General features: G+C 51.1%; 1 protein-coding gene across 1 annotated transcript in view; it reads left to right on the forward strand.

The window, feature by feature from the left end:
• Positions 1-21,904, forward strand: part of ERGIC1 (endoplasmic reticulum-golgi intermediate compartment 1) — a 48,681-nt gene that overhangs the window by 22,615 nt on the left and 4,162 nt on the right. The window contains exons 6-9 of the mRNA XM_012722139.1: positions 3,384-3,488; positions 7,416-7,476; positions 11,667-11,767; positions 14,059-14,181. Of these exons, the coding sequence (XP_012577593.1) occupies positions 3,384-3,488; positions 7,416-7,476; positions 11,667-11,767; positions 14,059-14,181 (390 nt within the window). The remainder of the gene's footprint in view (positions 1-3,383; positions 3,489-7,415; positions 7,477-11,666; positions 11,768-14,058; positions 14,182-21,904) is intronic.

Here is a 21,904-nt window from a genome sequence, read left to right on the forward strand (position 1 = left end):
GTGCATTTGGGGGAGTCAGGGAGCCCCAGCAGGAGCCAGCAGGGTTGTGCAACATGGGCTGGCTGTCTTCTCAGCTTCTTTCATGTACAATCTCAGTGGAACCTCTCACAACCCTGTGAGGTGACACTGTAGTATACCAGGAAACCCAGAAAGGTGAAGAATCTTGCCCAAGGTCACAGAGCTCTCTCCATGTCCCACAACGCCTCTTCCCAAGCCCTGCCAGACACAGCCACGGGCAACTCCTTGCTTCTGCTTGCCTCCACCCAACTCCCTTCCCAGAACAAGTTATGTTGTCCTCTACAGCATTCAAGCACTTCAGAGCCAGTGTGAGGAACCAGGCGTCCAGCTTGCTGGCTTTTCAGTCAGAGGGTCTGGCCACACTGGGTCCACCTCCCAGCAGGGATAAAGGTCTGGAACTAGGGAAACTGCCCTTTTAGACAGGACAAGTGTTCTCCCTACTCACAGTCCCCACTAGCAGCTACAAAGTTGGGCCTGCATTGGGATGGCTGGACCCGTCTCGCTCCCTGCGGTCTCCCAACCGCCTGTCTAGTAAGTCAGTGTCTTCCATGACAGCCCAGGACTCCCTTCAGCACTGAAGCAGGAATGCCCCTGGATATTGCACTTGGTGGGCTAATGTGAGTCACAGCCAGTCCAGGTTCAGGAAAGAGGGGCTTAGCCAGTAGCATGGGTGCTGGGCGGCGTGATTCTGAGGCTGTCTTTGCAGATTCATCTCCACACAGGCCTGAGTTGAATCCACACCATCATGTGGATTTTATGGCGGTTGTGCTCCGAAGCTGTTGGGGGTTTTCAGCAGGGAAGCACCTGGAGAACCATTGCTCACCCATGTGTCTAGCTGACAGAGAGACAGCCCAATGCCACACACCCCTTTGGCAAACATGCCGGGCGGCATTGGCACCCCTCAGATGGGCTACTGTGGGGTGAATCTCTACTAGCTGGCGCTCAGTGAAGTGCAGCTTGCTCTTTGGGGCCAAACAGACCTGTGGCCAAGAGGTCTGGCTGTAACGCTAGTTGAATGACTGGGCAGTTTTGTTTATCTAGGCTGCAAACAGGGATAGTTACTGGCCTCACAGGAGCAAATTAAATGTGCCCAGCACTGAACACAGCAGGAATGGAATAAGCCTCAGCATCCTGTTCTCCCATTGGTGGGAATGACCATGACCTCATCAGCTGATCACCACCATTGCCAGGTACAGAAGAGCTTATAAAATTGTGTACAGATAACGTCAGGGGGCCCAGAATTCTAGGAAAGGGCCACTCAGCTGTGACCTGTTGGCTACCAACAATTAGGTCCCTTTACTCGTTAGCCCTCACTGCAGCCCTGCAGAAACTGAGGCACAAGAGATTAAGTAGCCTGATGAGCATTCACAGCCAGGATTTGAACCCAGGCGCTTCCCCTCCCCCGACCCCTACACACCACTGCCCTTGCTGATGCTGGCTGTCTCAGTCACGTGTGACATGGCCGCGTGTCCATTCATTCCAGATCGCAACTCAGGCCAGCCTCTGCCCCTCACCCTTGGAGGGAGTAGAGAACCCCACTTCCCCTTGTTAAGGGTTTGTGTCTTCAGGGTTGCTCAACCAAGAGGTGCCCAGATCAGAAAGCCTGCAGGCAGGCCTCACCTCCGTATCTCCCTTCATCAGGCTGCCTCTTGCCTGGGGCCTCCTTATCCATCTATCCATCTGAGAACGCTGGCGAGCAGCCAGGTGTCAGCAGCCTTTTAGCTGCAGCCCAGACACCTCCACCTCACTTAATCACACAGGCCCGGAAGGGGAGAGTAAGAGGGGTTGGGGCTTGGAGACTGGCTCCATCTATATGTTTTTAAAATCCATCAGAGACACTGACGCAGGCTCCTAAGTCACAGGCTCTAAAAGCGTCGTCTCCCCTTTCTTCAGCCCAGCATGTGCTGGCATGCGTCAGCCACCTGCCATGGGCTCTGAGTGGAGGGGGCGCGGGTCCCTGAGTCACAGCCTCCCAGGGCTGGCAGCCGTGGCAGCTGCGCAAATCCAATCTCCTTGACTCACTTGACTCCAGGAGCCCGAGGCCAGGCCCCAGCCGGATTCTGAACCGGGCCGTGACCATGTCCATGGTCAGGTCCTGGGTCACATATAGAAAAAGTCTAAAGAACATCCTCCGGTCACTGTTGCTTTGTTATTGAAGACGTGATAAGTAGCGGGGACTTTAGTTCTGCCTTTATCGTATTTTTTTTTAATAATAGAAATGTGTCAAAGTATTATTTATATAAGTGAAAATGAAATTTAAAAATATTTCTGTAAGTTGACTTTTCCCCTGGCTGGAGGGGTCCTTTTTCCAGAACAATCCTTCTCTCTTAGCTCTGATGACTGGCCTGTTCATCATCAGAGCCCAACCCAGTAATACCTGCTGTCTGCTTTGTACTCATCCCTTCATTTGATCCTCCCAGTCTCTGTGCGGTTATCATCTCCATTTCACTGGTGGGGAGCGTGGGCACAGAGGCCCAGAGGCAGCACAACCAGAGGGATGAACAGAGGCGGCTTGAGGCTTTGAGGCAAGGTTGGAACCCTGGAAGGTTCCAAGCTGAGGTTTGATGGGATTAAGCATAGATCACCAAGGCCATCTCTAGTCACTGTTGGGGAAAAACTTGGGGACGCCAAGAGCAGCATCTGGGGGCCCTGTGGAGACACCACCATAGTCCCATCCTGGGGCACAGTGGAGGCTTGTGGGGATCAGGTGCCAGCCGTGTGGGCGGTGGAACTGATGCCATTTCCTGATAGGCAGGAGGTTAAATATGAGAGAAGGATGAGGGCTGGGCACCCCCAGGGTTTTGGTCTGAGCAGCTGGGCAGACGAGATACCTTCCAGTGACATCAGGAGGCCCCAGGAGAATCTGCGAGGCTCTGTGTCATTCATTCCCTGGACTATTCATTCATTACCCCTACTAGGCTGTGCTCTGATGGAGCCCTGGGAGCCGGGGGATCTCATTTACCCTAGGGTGATGGGGTAAGTGTCGGAGGGTGGGGGAATGATTTGGAGTCCATTGGGCTGCCGTCCGGAAAGCCCCCCGCCCCCACCCTACTATGGGGCCAGCAGCCCGGGAGGTGGCTGGTGGGCATGCTGTTTGGAGTCCTGGCCTGTGTGAGGAGCCAGCTGTGTGCTCCACATGTGTCCTCTCACCCCAAAGCCCCAGAGCCCCATCTCGTGCCACTGCTATTGTTCCCCCTTCTGCAGTCAGGGAACCCAAGGCTTAGAGAGGGGCAGCAGTTTCCCCAGAGTTCCACAGCTAGGACGTGACCAAGCCAGGATCCATATCCAGGGCTGTCTACTCCACAGTGAAGATCTGCTCCCACAGACCCCCAGTCAAGCCCCTGAAACTTGCCTCTCTCCCTCAGGTCCCGGGCAACTTTCACGTATCCACACACAGTGCCACAGCCCAGCCACAGAACCCGGACATGACCCATGTCATCCACAAGCTCTCCTTTGGGGACACACTACAGGTGAGTGCACGATCTAGGGGATGAGGCCCGGTGGCCATACAGGGGCTCTGTCACTCTGTCACCCAAAGCCTGCTGCCCCCCTGGGCACAGAGAAATGCCCTCCAGAGGGACCACCCGCTTTAGGCCTCTTCTTAGACAAACACCTCCCTCGATTATTCCTTCTGTGTGTAGATGCAGCTTGTTTTGTCAACAATGTAGTGAACTTGGAACCGCAGGTTGGGAAGGGACTGGCCTATTGCAAGCTAGTGCTAAGTGCTCATGCTTTCTCTGCACCAATCATAGGAGGTGGAAGGCCTGACTTCTACAGACAAGGAGCTGAACCCCGAGAAGCCCAACCAGGGTCCCCAGCAGACCTGTCTGATTCCCAGAGTTCAGGACTAGTGTCATTCACTATTTATTGAGCACTTCCTGTGCATCCATGTCGGGGGTGGACAGCAATGGATGAGACAAAAATCCCTATTAGCTTGGCACCTCCATTCTCATGGAAGGACAGGTGAGCTCACAGCCCTTTTTGCCCCACTGCTCAGTACCCATGTCCACTAAGTAGGGGTAGTGCGGTCATTGGGAGATGCTGGCAGTCCTTGTCACGAGCAGCAGGAGGGCCGCTTCTGCAGGTCCAGTCCAACTGTTTCCTACAGTGAGCAGCAGCCCAGAGGGCCCAGACACACACACCTGGTGTTGGCATTCTCTCAAGCATCCCCCCACGGGTGTAGTTGTGTTTGTCACATATACACACACCATCCAGGGAGGCAGGCTCACACTCGCTGACTGGAATATCTCATACAGACCCACATGCAGGCTCTGGCCTGCACTGCTCCATCCATACGTCCATCCACATCCATTCACTTGCAACAAGAATTCCTGATGTCAGTCTAATGCTTTCTGTGAGCCAAACGGTGTACCTTGCAAGCCAAACTTTTCACTTACTCAGCAGCTCCAGAGATAGGTGCTTTGTTTTCCCCATTTTACAGATGAGAAAACTGAGGTTTGAAAGGGTACACCCTGCTGTAGAACCCAGTATGAGTCCAGTCTCACCTCGACTGCCCTGCCAGTACAACCTCGTCCTCACACACTCCTCATCGTGCACACCCTACGACACAGATACACTTTTCGCGCTTCCTCCCTCCATCCATTCCTTTACTATGGTACACAGCCCGATAGAGTCAGTCATGGGCTTCCCAGTTCCTTTGGAGACCCAAAAGAAATTTGGAAACAGAGAAGGTCTGAGCTCCTGGGAGCCAGTGACCAGACTGCCTATCCATACACTCAGTGAGGGTAGGGACAGTGGACTCACTTCCTGCAGGTGATTTCACATGGGACTCACCCCTCATTCCCTCCTACGTCTGCCACCGAGAAACTATAGTATGGAGGTTCCCTAGCTTACCATTCTGGGTTCAGATCCTGGTTTCACCATTTGCCAGTTTTGTGACCAAGGCCTCAGTTTTATCAGATTACATCCAATGTAAAAAGAGAATAATAATAGCCCCTTCCTCCTACGAGCATTGCAAAACTCCTAGAACAGAGTGAATAGTCATTGAAATCAGATGTTCCCCTTATTGGCTGTACCCTCACGCTGCCAGTGTTCATGGGGCTCACACATAGGGTGTGGCGTGGGGTCATCACCACCCACATGAGGGATGGTAGATGATGACCCCATGCTAGGCAATGGGCCTTGGCTGCATCCTAGAGGTTTTTGCTCCCACCAGCTCACCAAATCCTGACAACAACTCCAGAAACTAGGCACACAGGGAAACTGAGGCATAGAGTCACAGGTCATACAACTCACCGATCACACAGCCAGAATTTGAACCCAGCTTTTGCACAGTCAATACATCTTTCTTGCGAAGAGCAGCATTGTAGAAAAAGCCTGATTTAATCCTCACAAAAACTCCCTCGAGTATGTTGGAGGGGATTTATTTTCCCTGATGAACAAACTGGGTCAGAGAGGTTCAGTAACTGACCCAAGATCACTCAGCCCTCAAGAAACCAGATGTGTCTGGCCCCTGGTCTTCCTTGATTGTGCCTCACGTAGGCACAGGTGGATTCATCAGACCTTCTGGAATTACCTTTTCTTTGCCAGGTTCTGTGCCAGAACTTGGGACTGCAGTGGTGAATAAACAATACAGGGTTCTCACCTTTCCGTGAAGAAGAGATCAAATAATGTTATACTATAGGACATTATAATATAATGTCAATTATACTATAATATAGGCCAAGGACAAGAGAGGCATAGGAGTCTAGGCAGTGATGTGGAAATGGACTGCTTCCCGGTGGGGAAGATCAGGGAGGGCTTCCTAGAGGAGGTGGAATATATGCCAAACCCTTAAAAAGGTGACAAAAATCGAGCACAGGACATGGAAGTCTCATGGCAAGGGGTCATTTTGTACATCGCCACCTCCTAGGGTGCTTGCTGTGTGGCATAGCCAACTGGTCATTTTCATATGAAAGACTCACAAAGTTATGTTTAGGGAAGAAATGAATTGGCAAGTGTCCACACGTCACAATAGTGTTTTGTATGTGAGATGCTGAGGTCCAGGGAATGAGGGTCATCAGAATTGGCTGGGGGTCCAAAAGTATCTACCTGGAGGGGGAAGCAGACTCTGGGTTTTATGTGGAGGGAAACCCATGTGAGACTTAGCCAGGTGGGGGCTGACTAGGTTAGGTAACTGTCTCAAAGACAGCTCAATCATTGTTATGGCAGAAGTAGGATTTCTTTTCATGTAAAAAACTGAGCTGAGTTTCCATCTTCCAAGGCATTAGCCATCTATGCATACAACAAATATTTATTGAGTACCTACTTTATGCTGGCCTTAGGCATGCATCAGTGAAGACAGCATGGTCCCTTCCTATATGGAGCTTAAAGTCTAGCAGAGAAGACAGAAGTTAATCAAATAATTATATAGTTGAAGATGAGATAAAACTGGCACACAGCAATGGAGGAGAATGTTCATAATCTCTGTCCTCTTATATTAGAAACCAAGTCTTCAGAAAGTCAAGTTCAAAGCACCCAATGGACCGACTTTATTTTGTGTTTATTTATAAGTACTCTAGCCAAGAACTGGAGCAGGTCACCCAAATGATGCCCACTGTGCCTACAGGGGCCTATCCCCACTTCCCTCACTGACCTCCCTCCTTCCTACTCCACCCACCTTCCTTTCTGGAGGGCCACACAGACCTCTATTCCCCTGTCTCCAGACTCTCACGTTTACAGATGCTGCTCACCAGATTAACGTCTCTCTTTCCTGTAGATATTGATGTCCCTGTCACTTCCTTCAGGAAGTCCTCCAGAGTGTCTACCTCAGCAGCCCCTGTTCCATGCCCCTGGTAGTATGCCCCATGTACTGGTTGTGCCTCACCCTGCCTTCAATTTTCTGAAACTAACTTGCTTTCCATCTTCCTTACAAAAGAAGGGGGTGGCTTTCGGCTCTATTCTACAGCAGCCTCTCTCAGGGGGACACAGCCAGGCCTTTTAGAGGATGGTGGGGGGAGGTCTCAAGAGGTACATGCTGGAACCCAGAGCCACCTTACTTGAGTCTTCTGTGTAGCTTAATGGAAAGTGCTCAAGCCTTGAGGTCCTACAGCCCTGAACCTGAAGTTGACTCAGCCTTATGCTGGCAAGGGGACCCTGGGTAAGTTCTGGAGTTTCTCTAAGACTCATCTGCTATTCTGTAAAATGGGCCCAATGAAATATCATTTGGATCATTAAATGAGATGACATGAAATGTCTATGACAGAGTGGCATATAGTAGGTACCCAAGCTGGGAAGCAAGCTAGTACCTACCGTGTGCCAGCCTTGTGCCCTGTTGTATCTTGCTCCCCAGACTTCTCTGAGACAGACTGTGCTTGTCTGCATTTCACAGATGTAACAAGTGGGGTCCCTAAATAAGGTTGTGCCTGGGATCAGCCCTTCACTCTGCTTCTCCACAGGTCCAGAATGTCCACGGAGCTTTTAACGCTCTCGGGGGAGCAGACAGACTCACCTCCAACCGTAAGTATTCAGAGCCCACCTGCTGCAGTCCACTGTCCTGTATGGCAGAGGGGAGGGAGTATTTGTCAAGTGTGTGCTATCAAATTGACAGGCCAAGCTGTCAATGCTTTATTCCCACATGTAGCCCGTGAGGAAGCTGGGATTATCCCTCTTTCAGAGAAGGGAGAAAATGCCTTGTGTCCAGGGGCAAAGCACGTGGCAGCTCCGGGCACATATTCAGTACTCACTGAGTACCAGCTATTATCATCATTACTGTTGTTATTGCTGCCATTATTTTTCCTAGTTGAGTTAATCCCTGAAATCCCACAGAAGTAATGATGGAGAGCCAGAACCTGTCTGGTTCCCCTTGGCACCGTGAGAACTGGGCTGTGGGTGGCAGTTGGGTCTAACTACCCCTCCCTGCCCTTTCCTTTTCCTTGAACCCCTCCCACCATGCGTGACTGCTCCCTGAGCCCTCTTCCTCCTCAGCCCTCTGGCAGCTCAGCCCACATCCCGGGGCATACCTTGTCTTTATACACCAGCAGAAAAGCATGCCTGCTTACATGTGTGTACACCTACATGCATGCACAGCAACACACATACATGCCAGTATGCACGCACACCCACACGGATGCATTCAATGCATGCCTCCAACATGCACACCTACACACCAACCAGCATACACACCTACTGCTTAGCAATATGTGCATACACCTACACACACCAACCTGCCCTGCAGTGACAAGCAAACACCGCAACACACACATGCCTACACGAACATCAACACATGTGCTCACACTTGTACCTCTGTGTGCATGTGTGGGTCCTTGGCCACGTGCTCAGAATAGTCTTGAAATCTGCCTGGACCCAGCCAGTAGATCCTGGACAGGCTACCGGACACGTGACCGTCACATACTACCCGTCCAAAGTCCACCTGCCCCACCCCTGTGGCTTCTATCAACATGTGCTCGCTAACAGAAACCAAGTCAAAGACAACTTCTCTCTGTGACCAGCCCCTCCCCTGTAATAAGTCAAGCTTTATTGAGTCCCTGTGAATTTTGTCCAGTCGCAGAAGTCATTTTTCCCTAGGTCCGTAGACAGAGCTTACCTTCTGACCTTTGTGCTCGTCATTACTACATAATCAGTCTTCCTACATCGCTTGCAATGGTCATGGAGACACAGCCGCCTCTCCGGCAGCTCTGCCAGGCTTTGTGAAGGCCTGGGCAGTGTTTGTATGACAGTAATGCCTTGATATTTGTGGTATGTGCTTTACATTCCCAGTGGCTTTCGTCTGGGTCCAGGCGGCGCGTGCTGCCTCTGGCAGCAGCAGCCTCTAGTGCCTCAGTAGAAGAAAGTAGGCAACAGCGCCTCCTTGCTTCCGTGGGAATGCCTGGCCAATGGGAGTGGGGGCGGAGGGGTGGGCAATGCCGCTTGGCACAGAGGGGGAGTGGTACTGATCTGAATAAGGTCTGCGTGTTCCAGCCACACACCCACAGTTAGCACAGGCCCCTCCGCTGCCTGAAGCCAAGGGGAACCAGCTAGGAAGGCCCCTGAGTGTGTGAGCGTGAGAGGGTGTCTACAGAAGACCTTGGCCGCTCTGGGGCTGGGGACAAAAGCCACCTCAGACCTCAATGGAAGGAGAAGTGTATTTGGCCTGGCAGTAATACCCTTGCCCCACCACCCCCCATCAACACCAGGGCTAGACCTGGCTCTCGAATCCTCAGCTTCAGCTACGTTCCAGCTTCTGGACCTCTGCTTTTCCAGCTCCCTGAGATCTCGCTCTCATCCCAGGGGCTGCTGCTTGTCCTTTAGGTCTCACTCTGATGCCACCACCTCAGACCACTTTACCTAAAGTGACCCTCATTCCTAGGATCCCACTGTCTTTCTTCTGAGTTCAGACACCTTGGAGATACCGAGGAGCCACTGTGGATGTCTTATGAAGATGCTGTTGGTGGTTGGTTGATTTTTTTAGGAGTCCTTGTATCTAAGGAGATATAACTAAAACATTTGTGGGTGAACTGATGGGACCTGGGATTTGCTTCAAAAATGAAGTTTGTCACCTAATGACCCTTCAGTCAAGGCTGGACCCCACAGAGACAGAGACCCCCACGGGCTCTTCCAGGCCACCGAGGTGTGTGTGGGATCACACTTTATGACATTCCCTCAATGACAACAAAATCACCTAAGGACACGTTTCTCAGAACATGTCCCCTTCAAGTGACTCATGACTATAAAATGGAGGAGTGAGGAGAGTGAGCCAACCCAGCCATGTGTTGTTTGCTGCTGAAGCCAGGCGAAGGCTTCTTGAGGGTTCTTTATGTGATTCTTTATTTTTTATATGTTTGAATTTTTCTGTGATGAGATACTTGAAGGAGGGAGGGAATAGGGCAGGAGATGAGTGCCTACCTGGGTCTAGTGGGATTCCAAAGCCCGTCGGAGAGGACAGCTCACCAGGACTCCATGTGCGGGTGTATAGGGTCTCTCCTGGATGTTTGGCAAGTTGTATCCAAGGCCTTAACAATGGTCACCGCCTTTGAGTCATCAGTTCTACTCATAGGACAGTAAACTAAGGAAATCATTAAGAGAATGTGCAAAGACTTAGGAAAATCATATGAGTGGGTCATTGTTTATAAGAGGGAAATGAGGAACAGCGTCACAGTCTAGCTGTGGGGTTTGGTTGAGTACAGTTGTATGTGGCCATGACAGGGGATGTTCACACACAATGAAATGGCCTGGCCACGCCTTTCTCAGAACCTGTCCCTGTTGTTCAGCGACACTGAAGGCATTTCAAGTTTGGGCTTAGGGCTCCTGATTTCAAAAGGCAGATTCTAGGCCCCGCACCAAGCCTAAAGAATGGAAATCTCCATGGATGGAGCCTAGCCTTTTAAATGCCAGGCATGCTAGAAATTCTGACAGCTTAGGACCAGTGTAGGGTTGAGCAGAGGGGACCTGGGGTCTTCTGGTGCTCAACCTTGATCTTCAGGGTGTTTCCCAGGCTTATAGAGGCACGAAGATGGTTCAGGAAGCACTGTCCTTTCGTCACCAGGATGAAGTATTAGCAGGAAGAGGCAGGGACACCACCAACATCATCTACCCTCATACAGAAGAACCCAAGTACTCAGAACTGACTCAGCTAGGAGACTAGAATTAGAACCCACAAGCCCAAATTTCCATGATGTTTTAGTTCCAGGTTCCCTGCAGTTAGAGAAGGCGTAAGAGAGGTCATTGAACTCTTAGCCTCCCAGAGGGCCCGAAGCAATCTATACCTTTTCCAAGTGTGATTTGGCAGCTTTGGGCCAGCCTGCTGTTTGGTTCCAGTTATCTCATGCTTATCAGAAGCTGATTCATCTGCTCTTCCATTCATGCCTTTGATAAGAGTCATCCTTCCACTGTTCATTCATTCAGTAAGCATTCGCCACTGTCTTCTCCATACCAGCCTTGCAAGAGGCTCTGGAGACACAGACATGAGTAAGGCGTAAGTGAGGCGCCATCCATGAGACCAGTGGCGCTGGGGAGAGAATGACAGTGCAGTGTGTCAGGCTCAGGTGGAAGAACCAATCTTCCTGTCATAGAAAACTGGGGAAGAAACGAATCTGTTTTTGTTGATGCTGTCTTTCTAGTTTGGTAAGCTCCTTGTTTTTAAAACTTAAGCACAACTCATTCCAAAAGCAATAGCGTTCAAGCAGGGCCAGAGTATACACAATGAAATATGGTGCTTATCCAATCCTGCCATCCCCCCACCCCACCCCCCTGCCCCAACCCGGAGGCTCAATGCTAATGATTTCTTGGGTATCTTTCCCAGAAAATTCTTCACTCTATTCCCACATATACACAGCATCTCCCCTGTCCACAATGCATGGAAACAAGCTATCCACCCTGATGTGTAACTTGGTTCTCTGCATTTCAACGTGCTCTCTTGGACGGTGGCCTGTGGAGTGCCCAGTCTCTAACGCTTGTCCTGCTGATGGGCATCTGGGTTGTTTCCAGGATATTAATGTTAGATGCCATGCAGGAGTAAAGGTCCTGACAGGTGGGGTCTCTCAATGGCTGATGTGTAAGGGGAGAAGGGAGGAGGAGTGATTTGGTGGGGAAACTATGGGGACCGAGCACCCCAGCAATGCCAAGTAGGTTCAGGGTTGAAAAGATGTAGAGAAGGCTGCCAGCTGGCAGTATTCAGCCCCCGGTTTCATCCTGCTGTGTCCTTCCCACAGCCCTCGCCTCCCACGACTACATCTTGAAGATTGTGCCCACGGTTTACGAGGACATGAGTGGCAAGCAGCAGTACTCTTACCAGTACACAGTGGCCAACAAGGTACTTGGGCAGCGGTCGGGCCTAGCTGCATGCAAGCGTGCCCTCTGCTGGCGGAGAGCGGAATAAGTCGCGAGGCCACATTTGCCCAGGTTCCCTTCAGGCCGCCCGGGGGATGTCTGCCCCGCCGCGGGTTGTGATGGGAGGCTGTTGCCCAGGTCAGGGAATCTAACAAGGAACAGGGTGTGATATATTTGAGAAAGGCCAAGCAAGCAGGTGGCTTCCCCCAGAGTTCCCAGTGCTTGCAATCGTCTCCATGTCCTGGCAGCATCCGCCCCTCTGGTCCTTCAGAGTCAGGGCTCCACCAGCACATGACACACGCACCAGCTTGGGGAGGGGGCGCAAGCGCTTTACCCAAAATCATGAGACTGGTGAATCATTCTGGTGCCCGTGCTGAAGGGGAATGTGCCAGGACTCCAACATGCTACGTCATGGAGCAGCAGACAGGCCCAAGTAGGTACCGAGCCAGCAGAACAGATGGCCAACAGTTCATGGTTTCAAGCAGAGACAGCCACTGGCTTCCCCGAGGTGACCCTGCCGAGGGGACATGAGTGCTGGATGCCTGGTGGTTGAGGCACCCCCAAAAGAGACCCCATGGGTAGGTCTTTACCACCTTTTCCTTTCATGCCAGGTTGGCCCATGCCCCTTCTATGGAATATATTGTCTAGCTCAAAAAAAGAGCAGAAACTCTTATTTATTGATTATTTACTATGGGCTGGCCCTTGTGCCAAGTTTTCTGTTTCCATCATCATTTTCAATCATGACAGCATGACTCTGGGACCATTTTTGTCCCATTTTACAGTTTTGGCCACTCAGGCACTGAGAGATGGTCAGAGAACTATAACACAGCTGAATAAGAATTTGAACTGGGTTTTCCCTGAACTTCAAATCTGGGCTCTTGACCACCTCACTCTCAGTCTGAACAAGGGTCTGTTAAGTCTGACAGACTGGGCACCGCTCCCGTTTGAGTGACCCAGGTGCCTGTATGCTCATCACCTGTGTTGTTCTGGGGTAGCTATCCACAGGCAGCCCTGCTTCTTTATGTTCGGTCTCTTGGAGGCCATCTCACTGTGATGCCAGGCCAGGCATCTGAGTAGTAAGTACATGGTTCACCATGGCTCTGTCTCTGACTGACCGCAAGCCCAGATGGCTTCCCTTGTGGAGTGGGGCACTGTCTACCTCATACGATTGCTATCAAATGAGCCAATGCTTTATAATCTGCGCAGCCCACAAAGAAGTCTTTGGGCCCAGGGACCCATCACTGCAGTTTCTCGTTACTCTTCTCTGTCGATCAGCTCTGGGCTGTAACCAATGCCCCGTGCCCATCAACTCTCCCTGGACAAAGCGGATCTTGTTTTTGTCCAAGGCCTGGCCAGGGCTCAGTGCCCAGGAGAGCCTGCTCAGGGCCTTCCTCTTTGCCTTTGGTCCCAGCCAGTCTGGGAGCGAGTGTGGCCACCGAAGCCATCAGGCCCAGGCACTTTCAGGCATGGTGGTCTGGGGTGCCATGGAGTTTGGTGTCCAGTTGTACATTATGAGAGGTTTTCAGAGCTTGAAGGGCCCAGGCCAGACAGAACACTGTGAATTCAGTCCCCTAGCGTGCTATTAGTCCAGTGGGTGCCCTTTCAGGAAGGCATGGCTCTGGCTCGCCAGGGCAGCATGTTCCTCCTGTTAAGAAGGATACTCCTCACGTGACCCTAATGCTTGACTTCCACACACAGGCTCATAAATGCACTGGTGCTCACACACACACTCATGCACACTCGCCCATGCAATACACACTCACGTAATTCACACACTCACACACCCCTCAGGACACCACTCATCTGTCGTGACCTCCTTGGTACTCCCTGGTGCACAGTCATTGCGTGTGCCTCCTGCAAACTGTGACTCCCTCTGGGGAAGGGGTGGGGCTTACTCCCCTGGGGGTCTGCAACCTGCAGCACTGACCAGCCCAGGGGAGAAGAACTTGGTAAACCGTCTTTGAATAAAGGAAAGCTTTTACATGGCCAGGAATGGAAGGGAGCAAATAGGCCTCAGACTGAGCCCAAGTCGCTCTTGTTCCCGCTGCAGCTCTGCTCCCCGATTCACATTTTGATGCTGGCGCTGCTTCCAGGTCATATGGTACACTTCCAAGCAGCCGAAGGGTCAAAAATGACCCCAGCAGCGTGGTCCAGAGGAAGGAGTATGCGAGGGGGCACTGTCGAGGCTGACAGGGACGAGAGTGGGAGGAAGGGGAGGAAAGTCCTTCTGTGCTTCTGATTCTCTGTCCCCCTCCCCTCTTCTCCTCTGACCAGGAGTACGTAGCCTACAGCCACACAGGCCGCATCATCCCCGCTATCTGGTTCCGCTATGACCTCAGCCCCATTACCGTCAAGTACACGGAAAGACGGCAGCCTCTGTACAGGTTCATCACCACGGTGAGTGGGCGCAGCGTTGGCTGTGGGTGGCCCCTGCCTTCAACAGCCCCACCAAGTCTGGAAGAATCAGGACACATCCGCCCCCAGGGCTGGGCTAAATCCTTCAGAACCACGTCAATATACGTGTCATTTCACTAAGAAGAAATTTTCCAGAGGGACTGTCACTAAATACAATTTAATTCCTTAATTAGACCTTTATATGGCTTAAATAGATGTTCATGATCTTCTCTAGCTGTTTATTTTATATGGAAATTATTCATGGGAGGGTTTGTCCTTTTCTGTGTAAATTAGACAATGAAGATTTAACTCAGTTTTTCCTCATATCTATTGTCCAGCTGTAGCTGCCAATGTTGTCAGATTTCTTTCTTTCCTTCCTGCCAGCCTGTTCTCTTTCCTTTCTGTTATGCCATTGCCTCCATCAAATCCGATTTTTCATGGGGCAGCTTCCAGCCAATGTCAGTTTTCTTTGATGCTGATTATTTCTGTCCAGTATGTTATTTCCTGGCCTCCCATTTAGAAGAGCAGGGTCACAGCGCCCTGCCTCAGCCAAGAGGCAGGGACAAGCAAAATCAGCCAAGATGGGATGATTAAGCCTACCTCACAGATCTGGAAATTGAGACTGGAAGGTCCTTATGCTTCTGTGCTTCTTTGTCCTTTTAATAATGATAGGAAATTGGGGCCATACCTCTGGCTCATTTCATATCCTGCTCTGACTAAATCTGTAGTTGAGAGGACTCTCTTAGAGAAGAGCCCAGAGCCCACATCAAGCTGGCCAGAGTGTTAAGTAGGCCTCAGGTGTGGTCCGATCTAGGTGTGAATGTTGTCAGGAATAGGTCTTTCTTTATCTTGCTTTCCTCGGTTCTGGCTCCATTTTCAAATAGAATTTACCAGTAGAAAGTGTGTCAACCATCAGAGACTAGGAAAAGACATTGGCCACACATATAAGGAAAGAAAACTCTTGGGAATTCATATATAAGTAATTCCTACAAATCAGTAAGAAAAAGTTCAAAAAGGTGAGCACTAGCCTTTCACAGAGGAGTCTATGCTGGTGGTGAAGAGTCCCAGCTTCACTAAAAATTGAAGGAATAAGAATGAAAACAGCCCGGTGCTCCCAGGACACGAGTCCTGTCGGATTAGCAGAAGTTACAGACCTGCCACCATAAAGACTGGGAAGATGGGAAGTGGGGTGCCCTCATGTGCTCAGGTAAAGCGACTTGGCCACTTTGGAGGGAGATAGAGAAACCTCTTGACCCAAAAGTCAAAGAATTTCTGAGTAATTGATTTTACCCCAAGACCCAACAGGGTAGCCCCCCAAGTGGGTCTGGGAGCTGATTCTTCCCCAGGATGCCCACTGCCTTACCCAGAATAAGACATTAGCTAAAACACAGGAACAGTGTCTCTGTGCTAGTGAGGTCTGCTGCCTAGATGCCCAGGGGTCGTGGCATGGAAAGTGGCAGAGAAGCCCCTACACTCCTCATTTCTGTCCCTTCCCCTTGGCCCCTGTGTGCCACAACTCTAATGTTCTGAGTGTTGAAACCTCTTAGCAATTGGCTGAGAAACGAAATGACTTCACCACTTATGTTCATAGTGTTTACTAGAAGTGACTGTGCCTGGATGCTGTGCAGGGCACCAGGTTTGACTGAATCAGACATGCCCCTGCCCTCAAGCATCACCTGCCAGTGAGTTGAGCTTCCAGAGCTTCCACAGTCCTGTCCAACAAGAGCTCCAGGAGCTGAGCACTGGGCACAGCAGCAGAGAGACGCCCACAGATGGAAATTTCTAAAAAGGCTTAAGATGGGTCCTTGAGGGTGCAGTGGTGTTTTCTAGGTATGGTGGAGGGCAGGTCTGAGCAAAGGGAACAGTACGTGCCAGGGTGCCCAACATGGCCTCTTGAAAAGGCCATATGGCCTCCATCAGTGGGGATGGATTTCTGACAGCCAGGGATCCCATGAAGTCACAAGGAAAAGGCTGCCTTTTATCACCCAGTGGCTAACAGCCTCTATGACTCGTCACCTTCCCTCCACTCGGTCACCAACCTCTCCTCCATCTCCTGTCCTTCATCACTCAAGTCTAGGCACACTGGAGAGACCCTTCTGATGTCATTAGCCTGAAGTTCCTTCTGCAAGTAGTGGGCGCCCATCTTAGTTACCGTGGCAACCGTGGGGTCAGCCCCCGTAAGCCAGCCGGCTGTCCCTGGCAGATGGCGTCATTGTGGAGCTTCAAAGGCTCTTGTCACAGGACAGCAGATGTGGGGATGACGCACGCATGCAGACACACACACACACACACACATACTGCACAAAGGGCCCCCAGAGCCTCGAAGAGCCGGGTGGGGCCCGGATGGAGTGGGGACACCTGCTGCGATTTTTCTTTCTCTCTCTTTAAAATCAAACACTTGTGCGTAAAGCACCCCCACACCCACATGGGGGCCTCTGCAAATAGCTCCTCAGAGGGACTGCCAAAGACGAGGCTTAGGCCAGGACGTAGTCATGTGGCGGCTGCAAGGCTGTGGGGGCAGCTGTGGGTGGGCTGGAATGAGGGGTGGGTGCAGCCAGGGGTGTGGATGTGGAGAGGAGAGGCAGGTGGGGCCTGCTGGTGCATTTCTAAGGGTCAGGTGCCTGGCTTCCTTGGGGTTGCACTGCCAGGATCTCGTGATCTGGAAAGGACCTGTTCATGGAGAACCTGAAGGGAGAAAGGGTCCTCTTCCTGGAAGGCTTCACCAGGCTGCACGGGGCACCTTGCTCATACCTGTTTTGTGCGAGTCCAGAAAATTCCCCTATGGAGGGCATAAACAGATGGTACTTAACATGCAAGTAATCCCCTTCAAAATGCTCCCTCCCACACATGTACACTTGTCCCCTGCCACTTGCTGAAATGCTTTTTTTTAAGATTGTCTTCCAGTGCGACGTGGTGACAGATTGGGTAGCTTTGGAGGTGTCACCTCTCTGTCCATGTGTGTTTTCTTCTATTTAGGGCAACAGCCAGAAATCACAAGTGCCAAATGAGGCCAGTATGGCTGTGACAGTTTTTGCCCACCAAAGAGTCCTGGCTCGTAATGGTCACTCCTGGGTAGCCACCGAGTAGTTGAATTATACACACACGTTCATGTGCTCCTCGACCCAAATTTTGGAGTGTAAACTAAGCCCCCAAATTTTAGAGTGTGCTCTCTAGTTACTAAGCTCTGATGGACTCCAGGTCTGAGTCCTTCTGTGTCCCCAGCATCCAGGACAGAGGGATTCACAAGTATACAAGGGCCGGCTGCTTGAAGAAGCGCTGATATAATCGTGCTTACTATGTGCCAAGTAACTTCACAGTTATTAGCTCCTTTACCCTCCCACCAAGGTCTATGATGTCATTCCTCATTTATATAATTAACTGAGGCCCAGATTGGTGAAGGAACTCACCCAAGATCACACAGCCAGCAGATGGCAAGACTGGGACTTGAATCTTGAAGTCCACCTTGGCCTTCTCCCCCCACTCCCACTCCCGCCCATAGGTTGAGAGCCTCCATTCTCAAAAGCAGGGGTTCTCAAGCATGTTCAGCCTCAGACCTCCCCAAAGCCATAGAGACTTCTGGTGCACACCAGGATCCTTTGACACCATGGCTTCCCTTCTGGGAATCAGGAAGAAAATAAAGCAGGAAACAAGCTGATACTAAGAGCGAATTTGATCAAATCACAATCACGCACATAAAAACTGCCCAGTAAACCACAAACAGCCCATCCAAGACTGAGTGATTGGTTGTTTGAAAGCCATCCCGCCCATGTCTGATTACCTTTCACTCGTCACCTCCAAGAATTTGCCACAGACAGAGGGAACCAGTATTGTGGGTAGGGGGGAGAGGGGAGGAGATGGGGTAAAAAGAATTGCAAGGAGATCGCCTAAAACTGAGACAGTCTTACCCACCAGGGTGTATGAATTGAATTGGAGGAAAACCAGCTTTGTAGGGGGATCGGCACCCCAGCCCTTTCAGAACCTCCGTCTCCTCCTGCTTAGACTTCCCTCATGGGGCCTCCTGGGACAGCACAGAGGCATTCCTGGGCAGGTGTCATTGTCTGAGAAGCAGAGCAGGGTGCAAATCAACAGTCCCTTCCTCACTGAGGTCTAGAAACATGCCCGAAAATCCAAAATCAACTTCAGCTCAGACCCTTGGCGATAATCGAGCAGATCTATCTTCCAGAAGTTTGTGTAGCAGAGACACAATGGGGTCTGAAGACAGATGTCACTGTTGGAATAGAGTCTTCTGTTGCTTGTTTTTCTGAGGCAGATTCTGAGATTTACAAGGAATATGAGAATGAAGTGGGCTCCACTTACTAACCATAGCTATTCTTCACAGACATACCTCTTCTTACAAAAACAGCATAAACAGTGCAATCAGGATTTAACCTGATTGAGAGAACACAATATAAAGAAGCAGAAAGTTGAGGATGGAGGGGAGCCCTCAAGTTGGGGGTGAAGCAGGGTCTGTCACCACTCCCATCCTGCACCACCCTCCCCTGCCTGGTGTGGCCTTGGAGGAGTCATCCCTCTCCAGGCCTGTTTCCTCACCTATAAAAGGTATCTGTGAAATGAGGGTCACCCCATTTCCCCTGGGGCTTGCAAGGATTAAGTGAGGAGACAGAAAGCACAATGTCAGACCCTGCACATAGTAGGTGCTAGGCCGAGGTTGTTTCAGAGGGAGAGGTGGACTTCCTGCAGCTGTTGTAAGTGGGGGTAGAGGCCACCACTCACCCTCCCCTGTCCCCTGCACTACAGGGGGGTCTGGTGGTCATGACTCCTCAGGGGTGGAGACCACCACACCCTTTACTCCACCCCAGCCTTACCCCTGCCCCAGCCTCTGGTCATGAGCCTCCCTTCTGAGACAGACCCCCTCCCCCCCCTCGCCTCTGCATGGCTTTGGTGTTCTCATCCAAGGCTCCAGTCTGTCTGCCGCCACCCGCATCTGATGGGATTTGGGTTCATTATTTATGTCCTCATACTGTGCCTTTTCCACAAGCTTTTCAAGCCCTGCTGACTGGACCAAGAAAGTGAATGGACAGTTCTGGGTACTTACGATACAACAGGCAGCTAGACAGATCATCTGGGACCTCCTTCTGAACCCCATTTTACAGATGGGAGAAACTGAGACTCAAAGAGGTCAGCTGGCTTTTCCAGCCAGATGGCAGGGCTGGGATCTACCCCAGGAATGATTACTGTAGACCCATCTGCCTCCCTCCTCCCCCCACGTCTCCACACACACCCCCCTCACTGTGGGGTGTGTCTCTCTTCTTCATTACACAGCACCAAAAAGTCAGTGGGGGTGGGGAGGATGACAGGCAAGAAGTTGTGGATTGGGAAAATGTTCTCACTGGAGGAACAACAGACGAATTCAGCTCTCCTGCTGGTGGTTGGAACTCATCCTTTCCATATTATAAGGAATTAGTAGCTGCAATTAAAATGTAAGAGAAACACACACACCCCCTTTCTTTTCAAGGTAGACAAACTGACTTCATTCTCACCGCAGTAGAAGGTCGGGAGGAAGGGAGGACCATGGGGAGGAAGTCTCTGTGTAAGAACAAAAAGGCATTATTGATGACTTCTGATGATAGCAAAGTAATGTGTTTCTCTCAGACTCACTGGGGCCTGGATATCGAGTTGTCCTCATTTTCATTTCTGGAGCTGGGGCAGCTGGCCAGAGGTTTGTGCCTGTCAGCTGTAGTGGCCCTTCCTGGCTCAGCAGCCTTGCCCCTCAGTCGCCTGCTCTCTCACTCCCTCATCTCTCCTGGAGGTTGTCCCCCCCTTAGGGGACCTCTGATCTTGGTTGAGGTAGAAGAGCAGTGGAGGGGCCGGGGAACAGACATTAAGAGGAGACATAGATGCTCTCACTTAATCCCATGGCAGCCCTGAAGGGTGAGGAAAAGTCTTCCCACTTGGAAAAACAAGGAAACTGAGGCACAGGGAGCTAGAGTGAACAAGGGCATACAAAGGAGTGACCCTGATCCTCCCAAGTTGCCTCCTCCACACCCCAGCTTCTGGCTGACAGCCCTGTGATGAGTTGCCTTTGCCCCCTGCCTTGGGTATGGCATTCTACATCTTTGCTGAGCAAGTCACTCATTCATTCACTCATTCATTCTTGCACTGACTCCTCGTTCTTTCTCTCTCATTCTTTTCCTCCTCCACTTTCCCATCAGCCCATGCTGGTGGCCAACCTACTGTGTCTGCTATTTCTGCTGGCTTCTCTCCCTTGAGTGTTTAGAACAGCAAAAAATTTAAGAAATAGCATAGGGTATTGGGGAGATAGGAGGAGCCCTGACCAGCCAAGAATGGCCACAATGTCTGGCCTGAGGTACTTTGCCACAGAGAGATGTTCTTCATCTCAAACACTTCTTGACCTCTGTTTTAGCAACAGTATTGGGACCTTCCCGGCTAGTGAAAGATGAGGTTAGGTCTCACTTACTGAGCACCTACCAAGTGCTAGCCACCCCAGAGGCATTTCCTGTAGGAGGGCAATCAGAAGGTAGGTAGGTGTGGTTTTCCCACTTTGTAGAGGAAAACACTGTGGCCCAAAAAGTCTGGAGAGATCCCTACACCACCTCCCCCACTCTGCTCAAGTCCACAGAGAGGCGTTTCACGCCTCCCCCTCTGTACCTCACAGAGGCCCTGCTCTCTATGCTGTTCTGTGTGCAGAACAGGGTGTGGGGCCCGAGTGTCAGGCATGATTTACTTTATTTTCATTTGTCATCTTGGGGCCCCATCGGTCAAGGAGAGGCAAGTCACCTTCTCCCTTCACCCATGCCCTTTCTTCTTACTGTTCTTGAGATCCACTTGAGCAGTCAGTCATTCTTTCCCCACATCAGCCCAGGAATCACAAATGTGGCAAAGCCTGTAGCTGGCTGCCTCTGATGGAAGGCATGAATCTAAAACCAAGTGCACCAACAAGTGAAGCCTCACAAATCCATCCACTTCCCCATGTTTCAGAGGAACTATGACCTCAGGCCAGGGGATGGCCATGACTGCCTCCTGAGGCCATCCAGATGTGGCATCCAGTGGCAGTGAGGTTTCTGTGTCTGAATGCAGGGAGCCCCACAGCCTGAGAGCACATGGGTCCCCTCTCTTCACGGCCTTGCTTTACTTCACACCAGTCTACCTACAGATCCAAGTGTGTCTGGGAGGCCAGAGCTGCTGAAGAGGAATAAAAACAGGGACCACAGTGCCTCCAGGCAGCCTGCTAGGTTTCCCTCAGCTTTGGAAGACCCCTTCTTACTTAACCACTGACCAGATCTTCCACAGCTGGAGGTTAGTGGGGGCATGCTGCCAAACTGGGCAAAATCAGATGCACCTGGTTGCTGAGCGCTGGCCCTTCTTTAGCCCTGAGCTGACAGTAACTCTGTGGTGTCCCAGGGCCTCAGTTTCCCCACAGCTCTGTGTTTCCTTATGTACCTCAATGTGTGTGTTGTCTCCTGCTCTGACCTAGCCCAGTGAGAGGAGGCTTCAGACTGGTGCCAGCTGCGTGTGAATCATAGGCAGTCGGGCTCCAAATTATGTGTAGGTGAATATAGATGAGTGTGTGTGTGGTTATTTTTTATTTTTTTATTATTTGCTCCATTACACTGAAGTCACATTTTCCTATCCTCTGATCCAGGCTCTAAAAGCATTTTGTGGTATAAAATCTCCCATCATCTGATCCACTCTACCGAAATAAACCAGCACCCCTGCCGTCATCTTCCTTGAAAAGTGCCCCTGC

This window comes from Condylura cristata, unplaced genomic scaffold, assembly GCF_000260355.1.
Source record: "Condylura cristata isolate star-nosed mole 26May11 unplaced genomic scaffold, ConCri1.0 scaffold00008, whole genome shotgun sequence".
Lineage (NCBI taxonomy): Eukaryota > Metazoa > Chordata > Mammalia > Eulipotyphla > Talpidae > Condylura > Condylura cristata.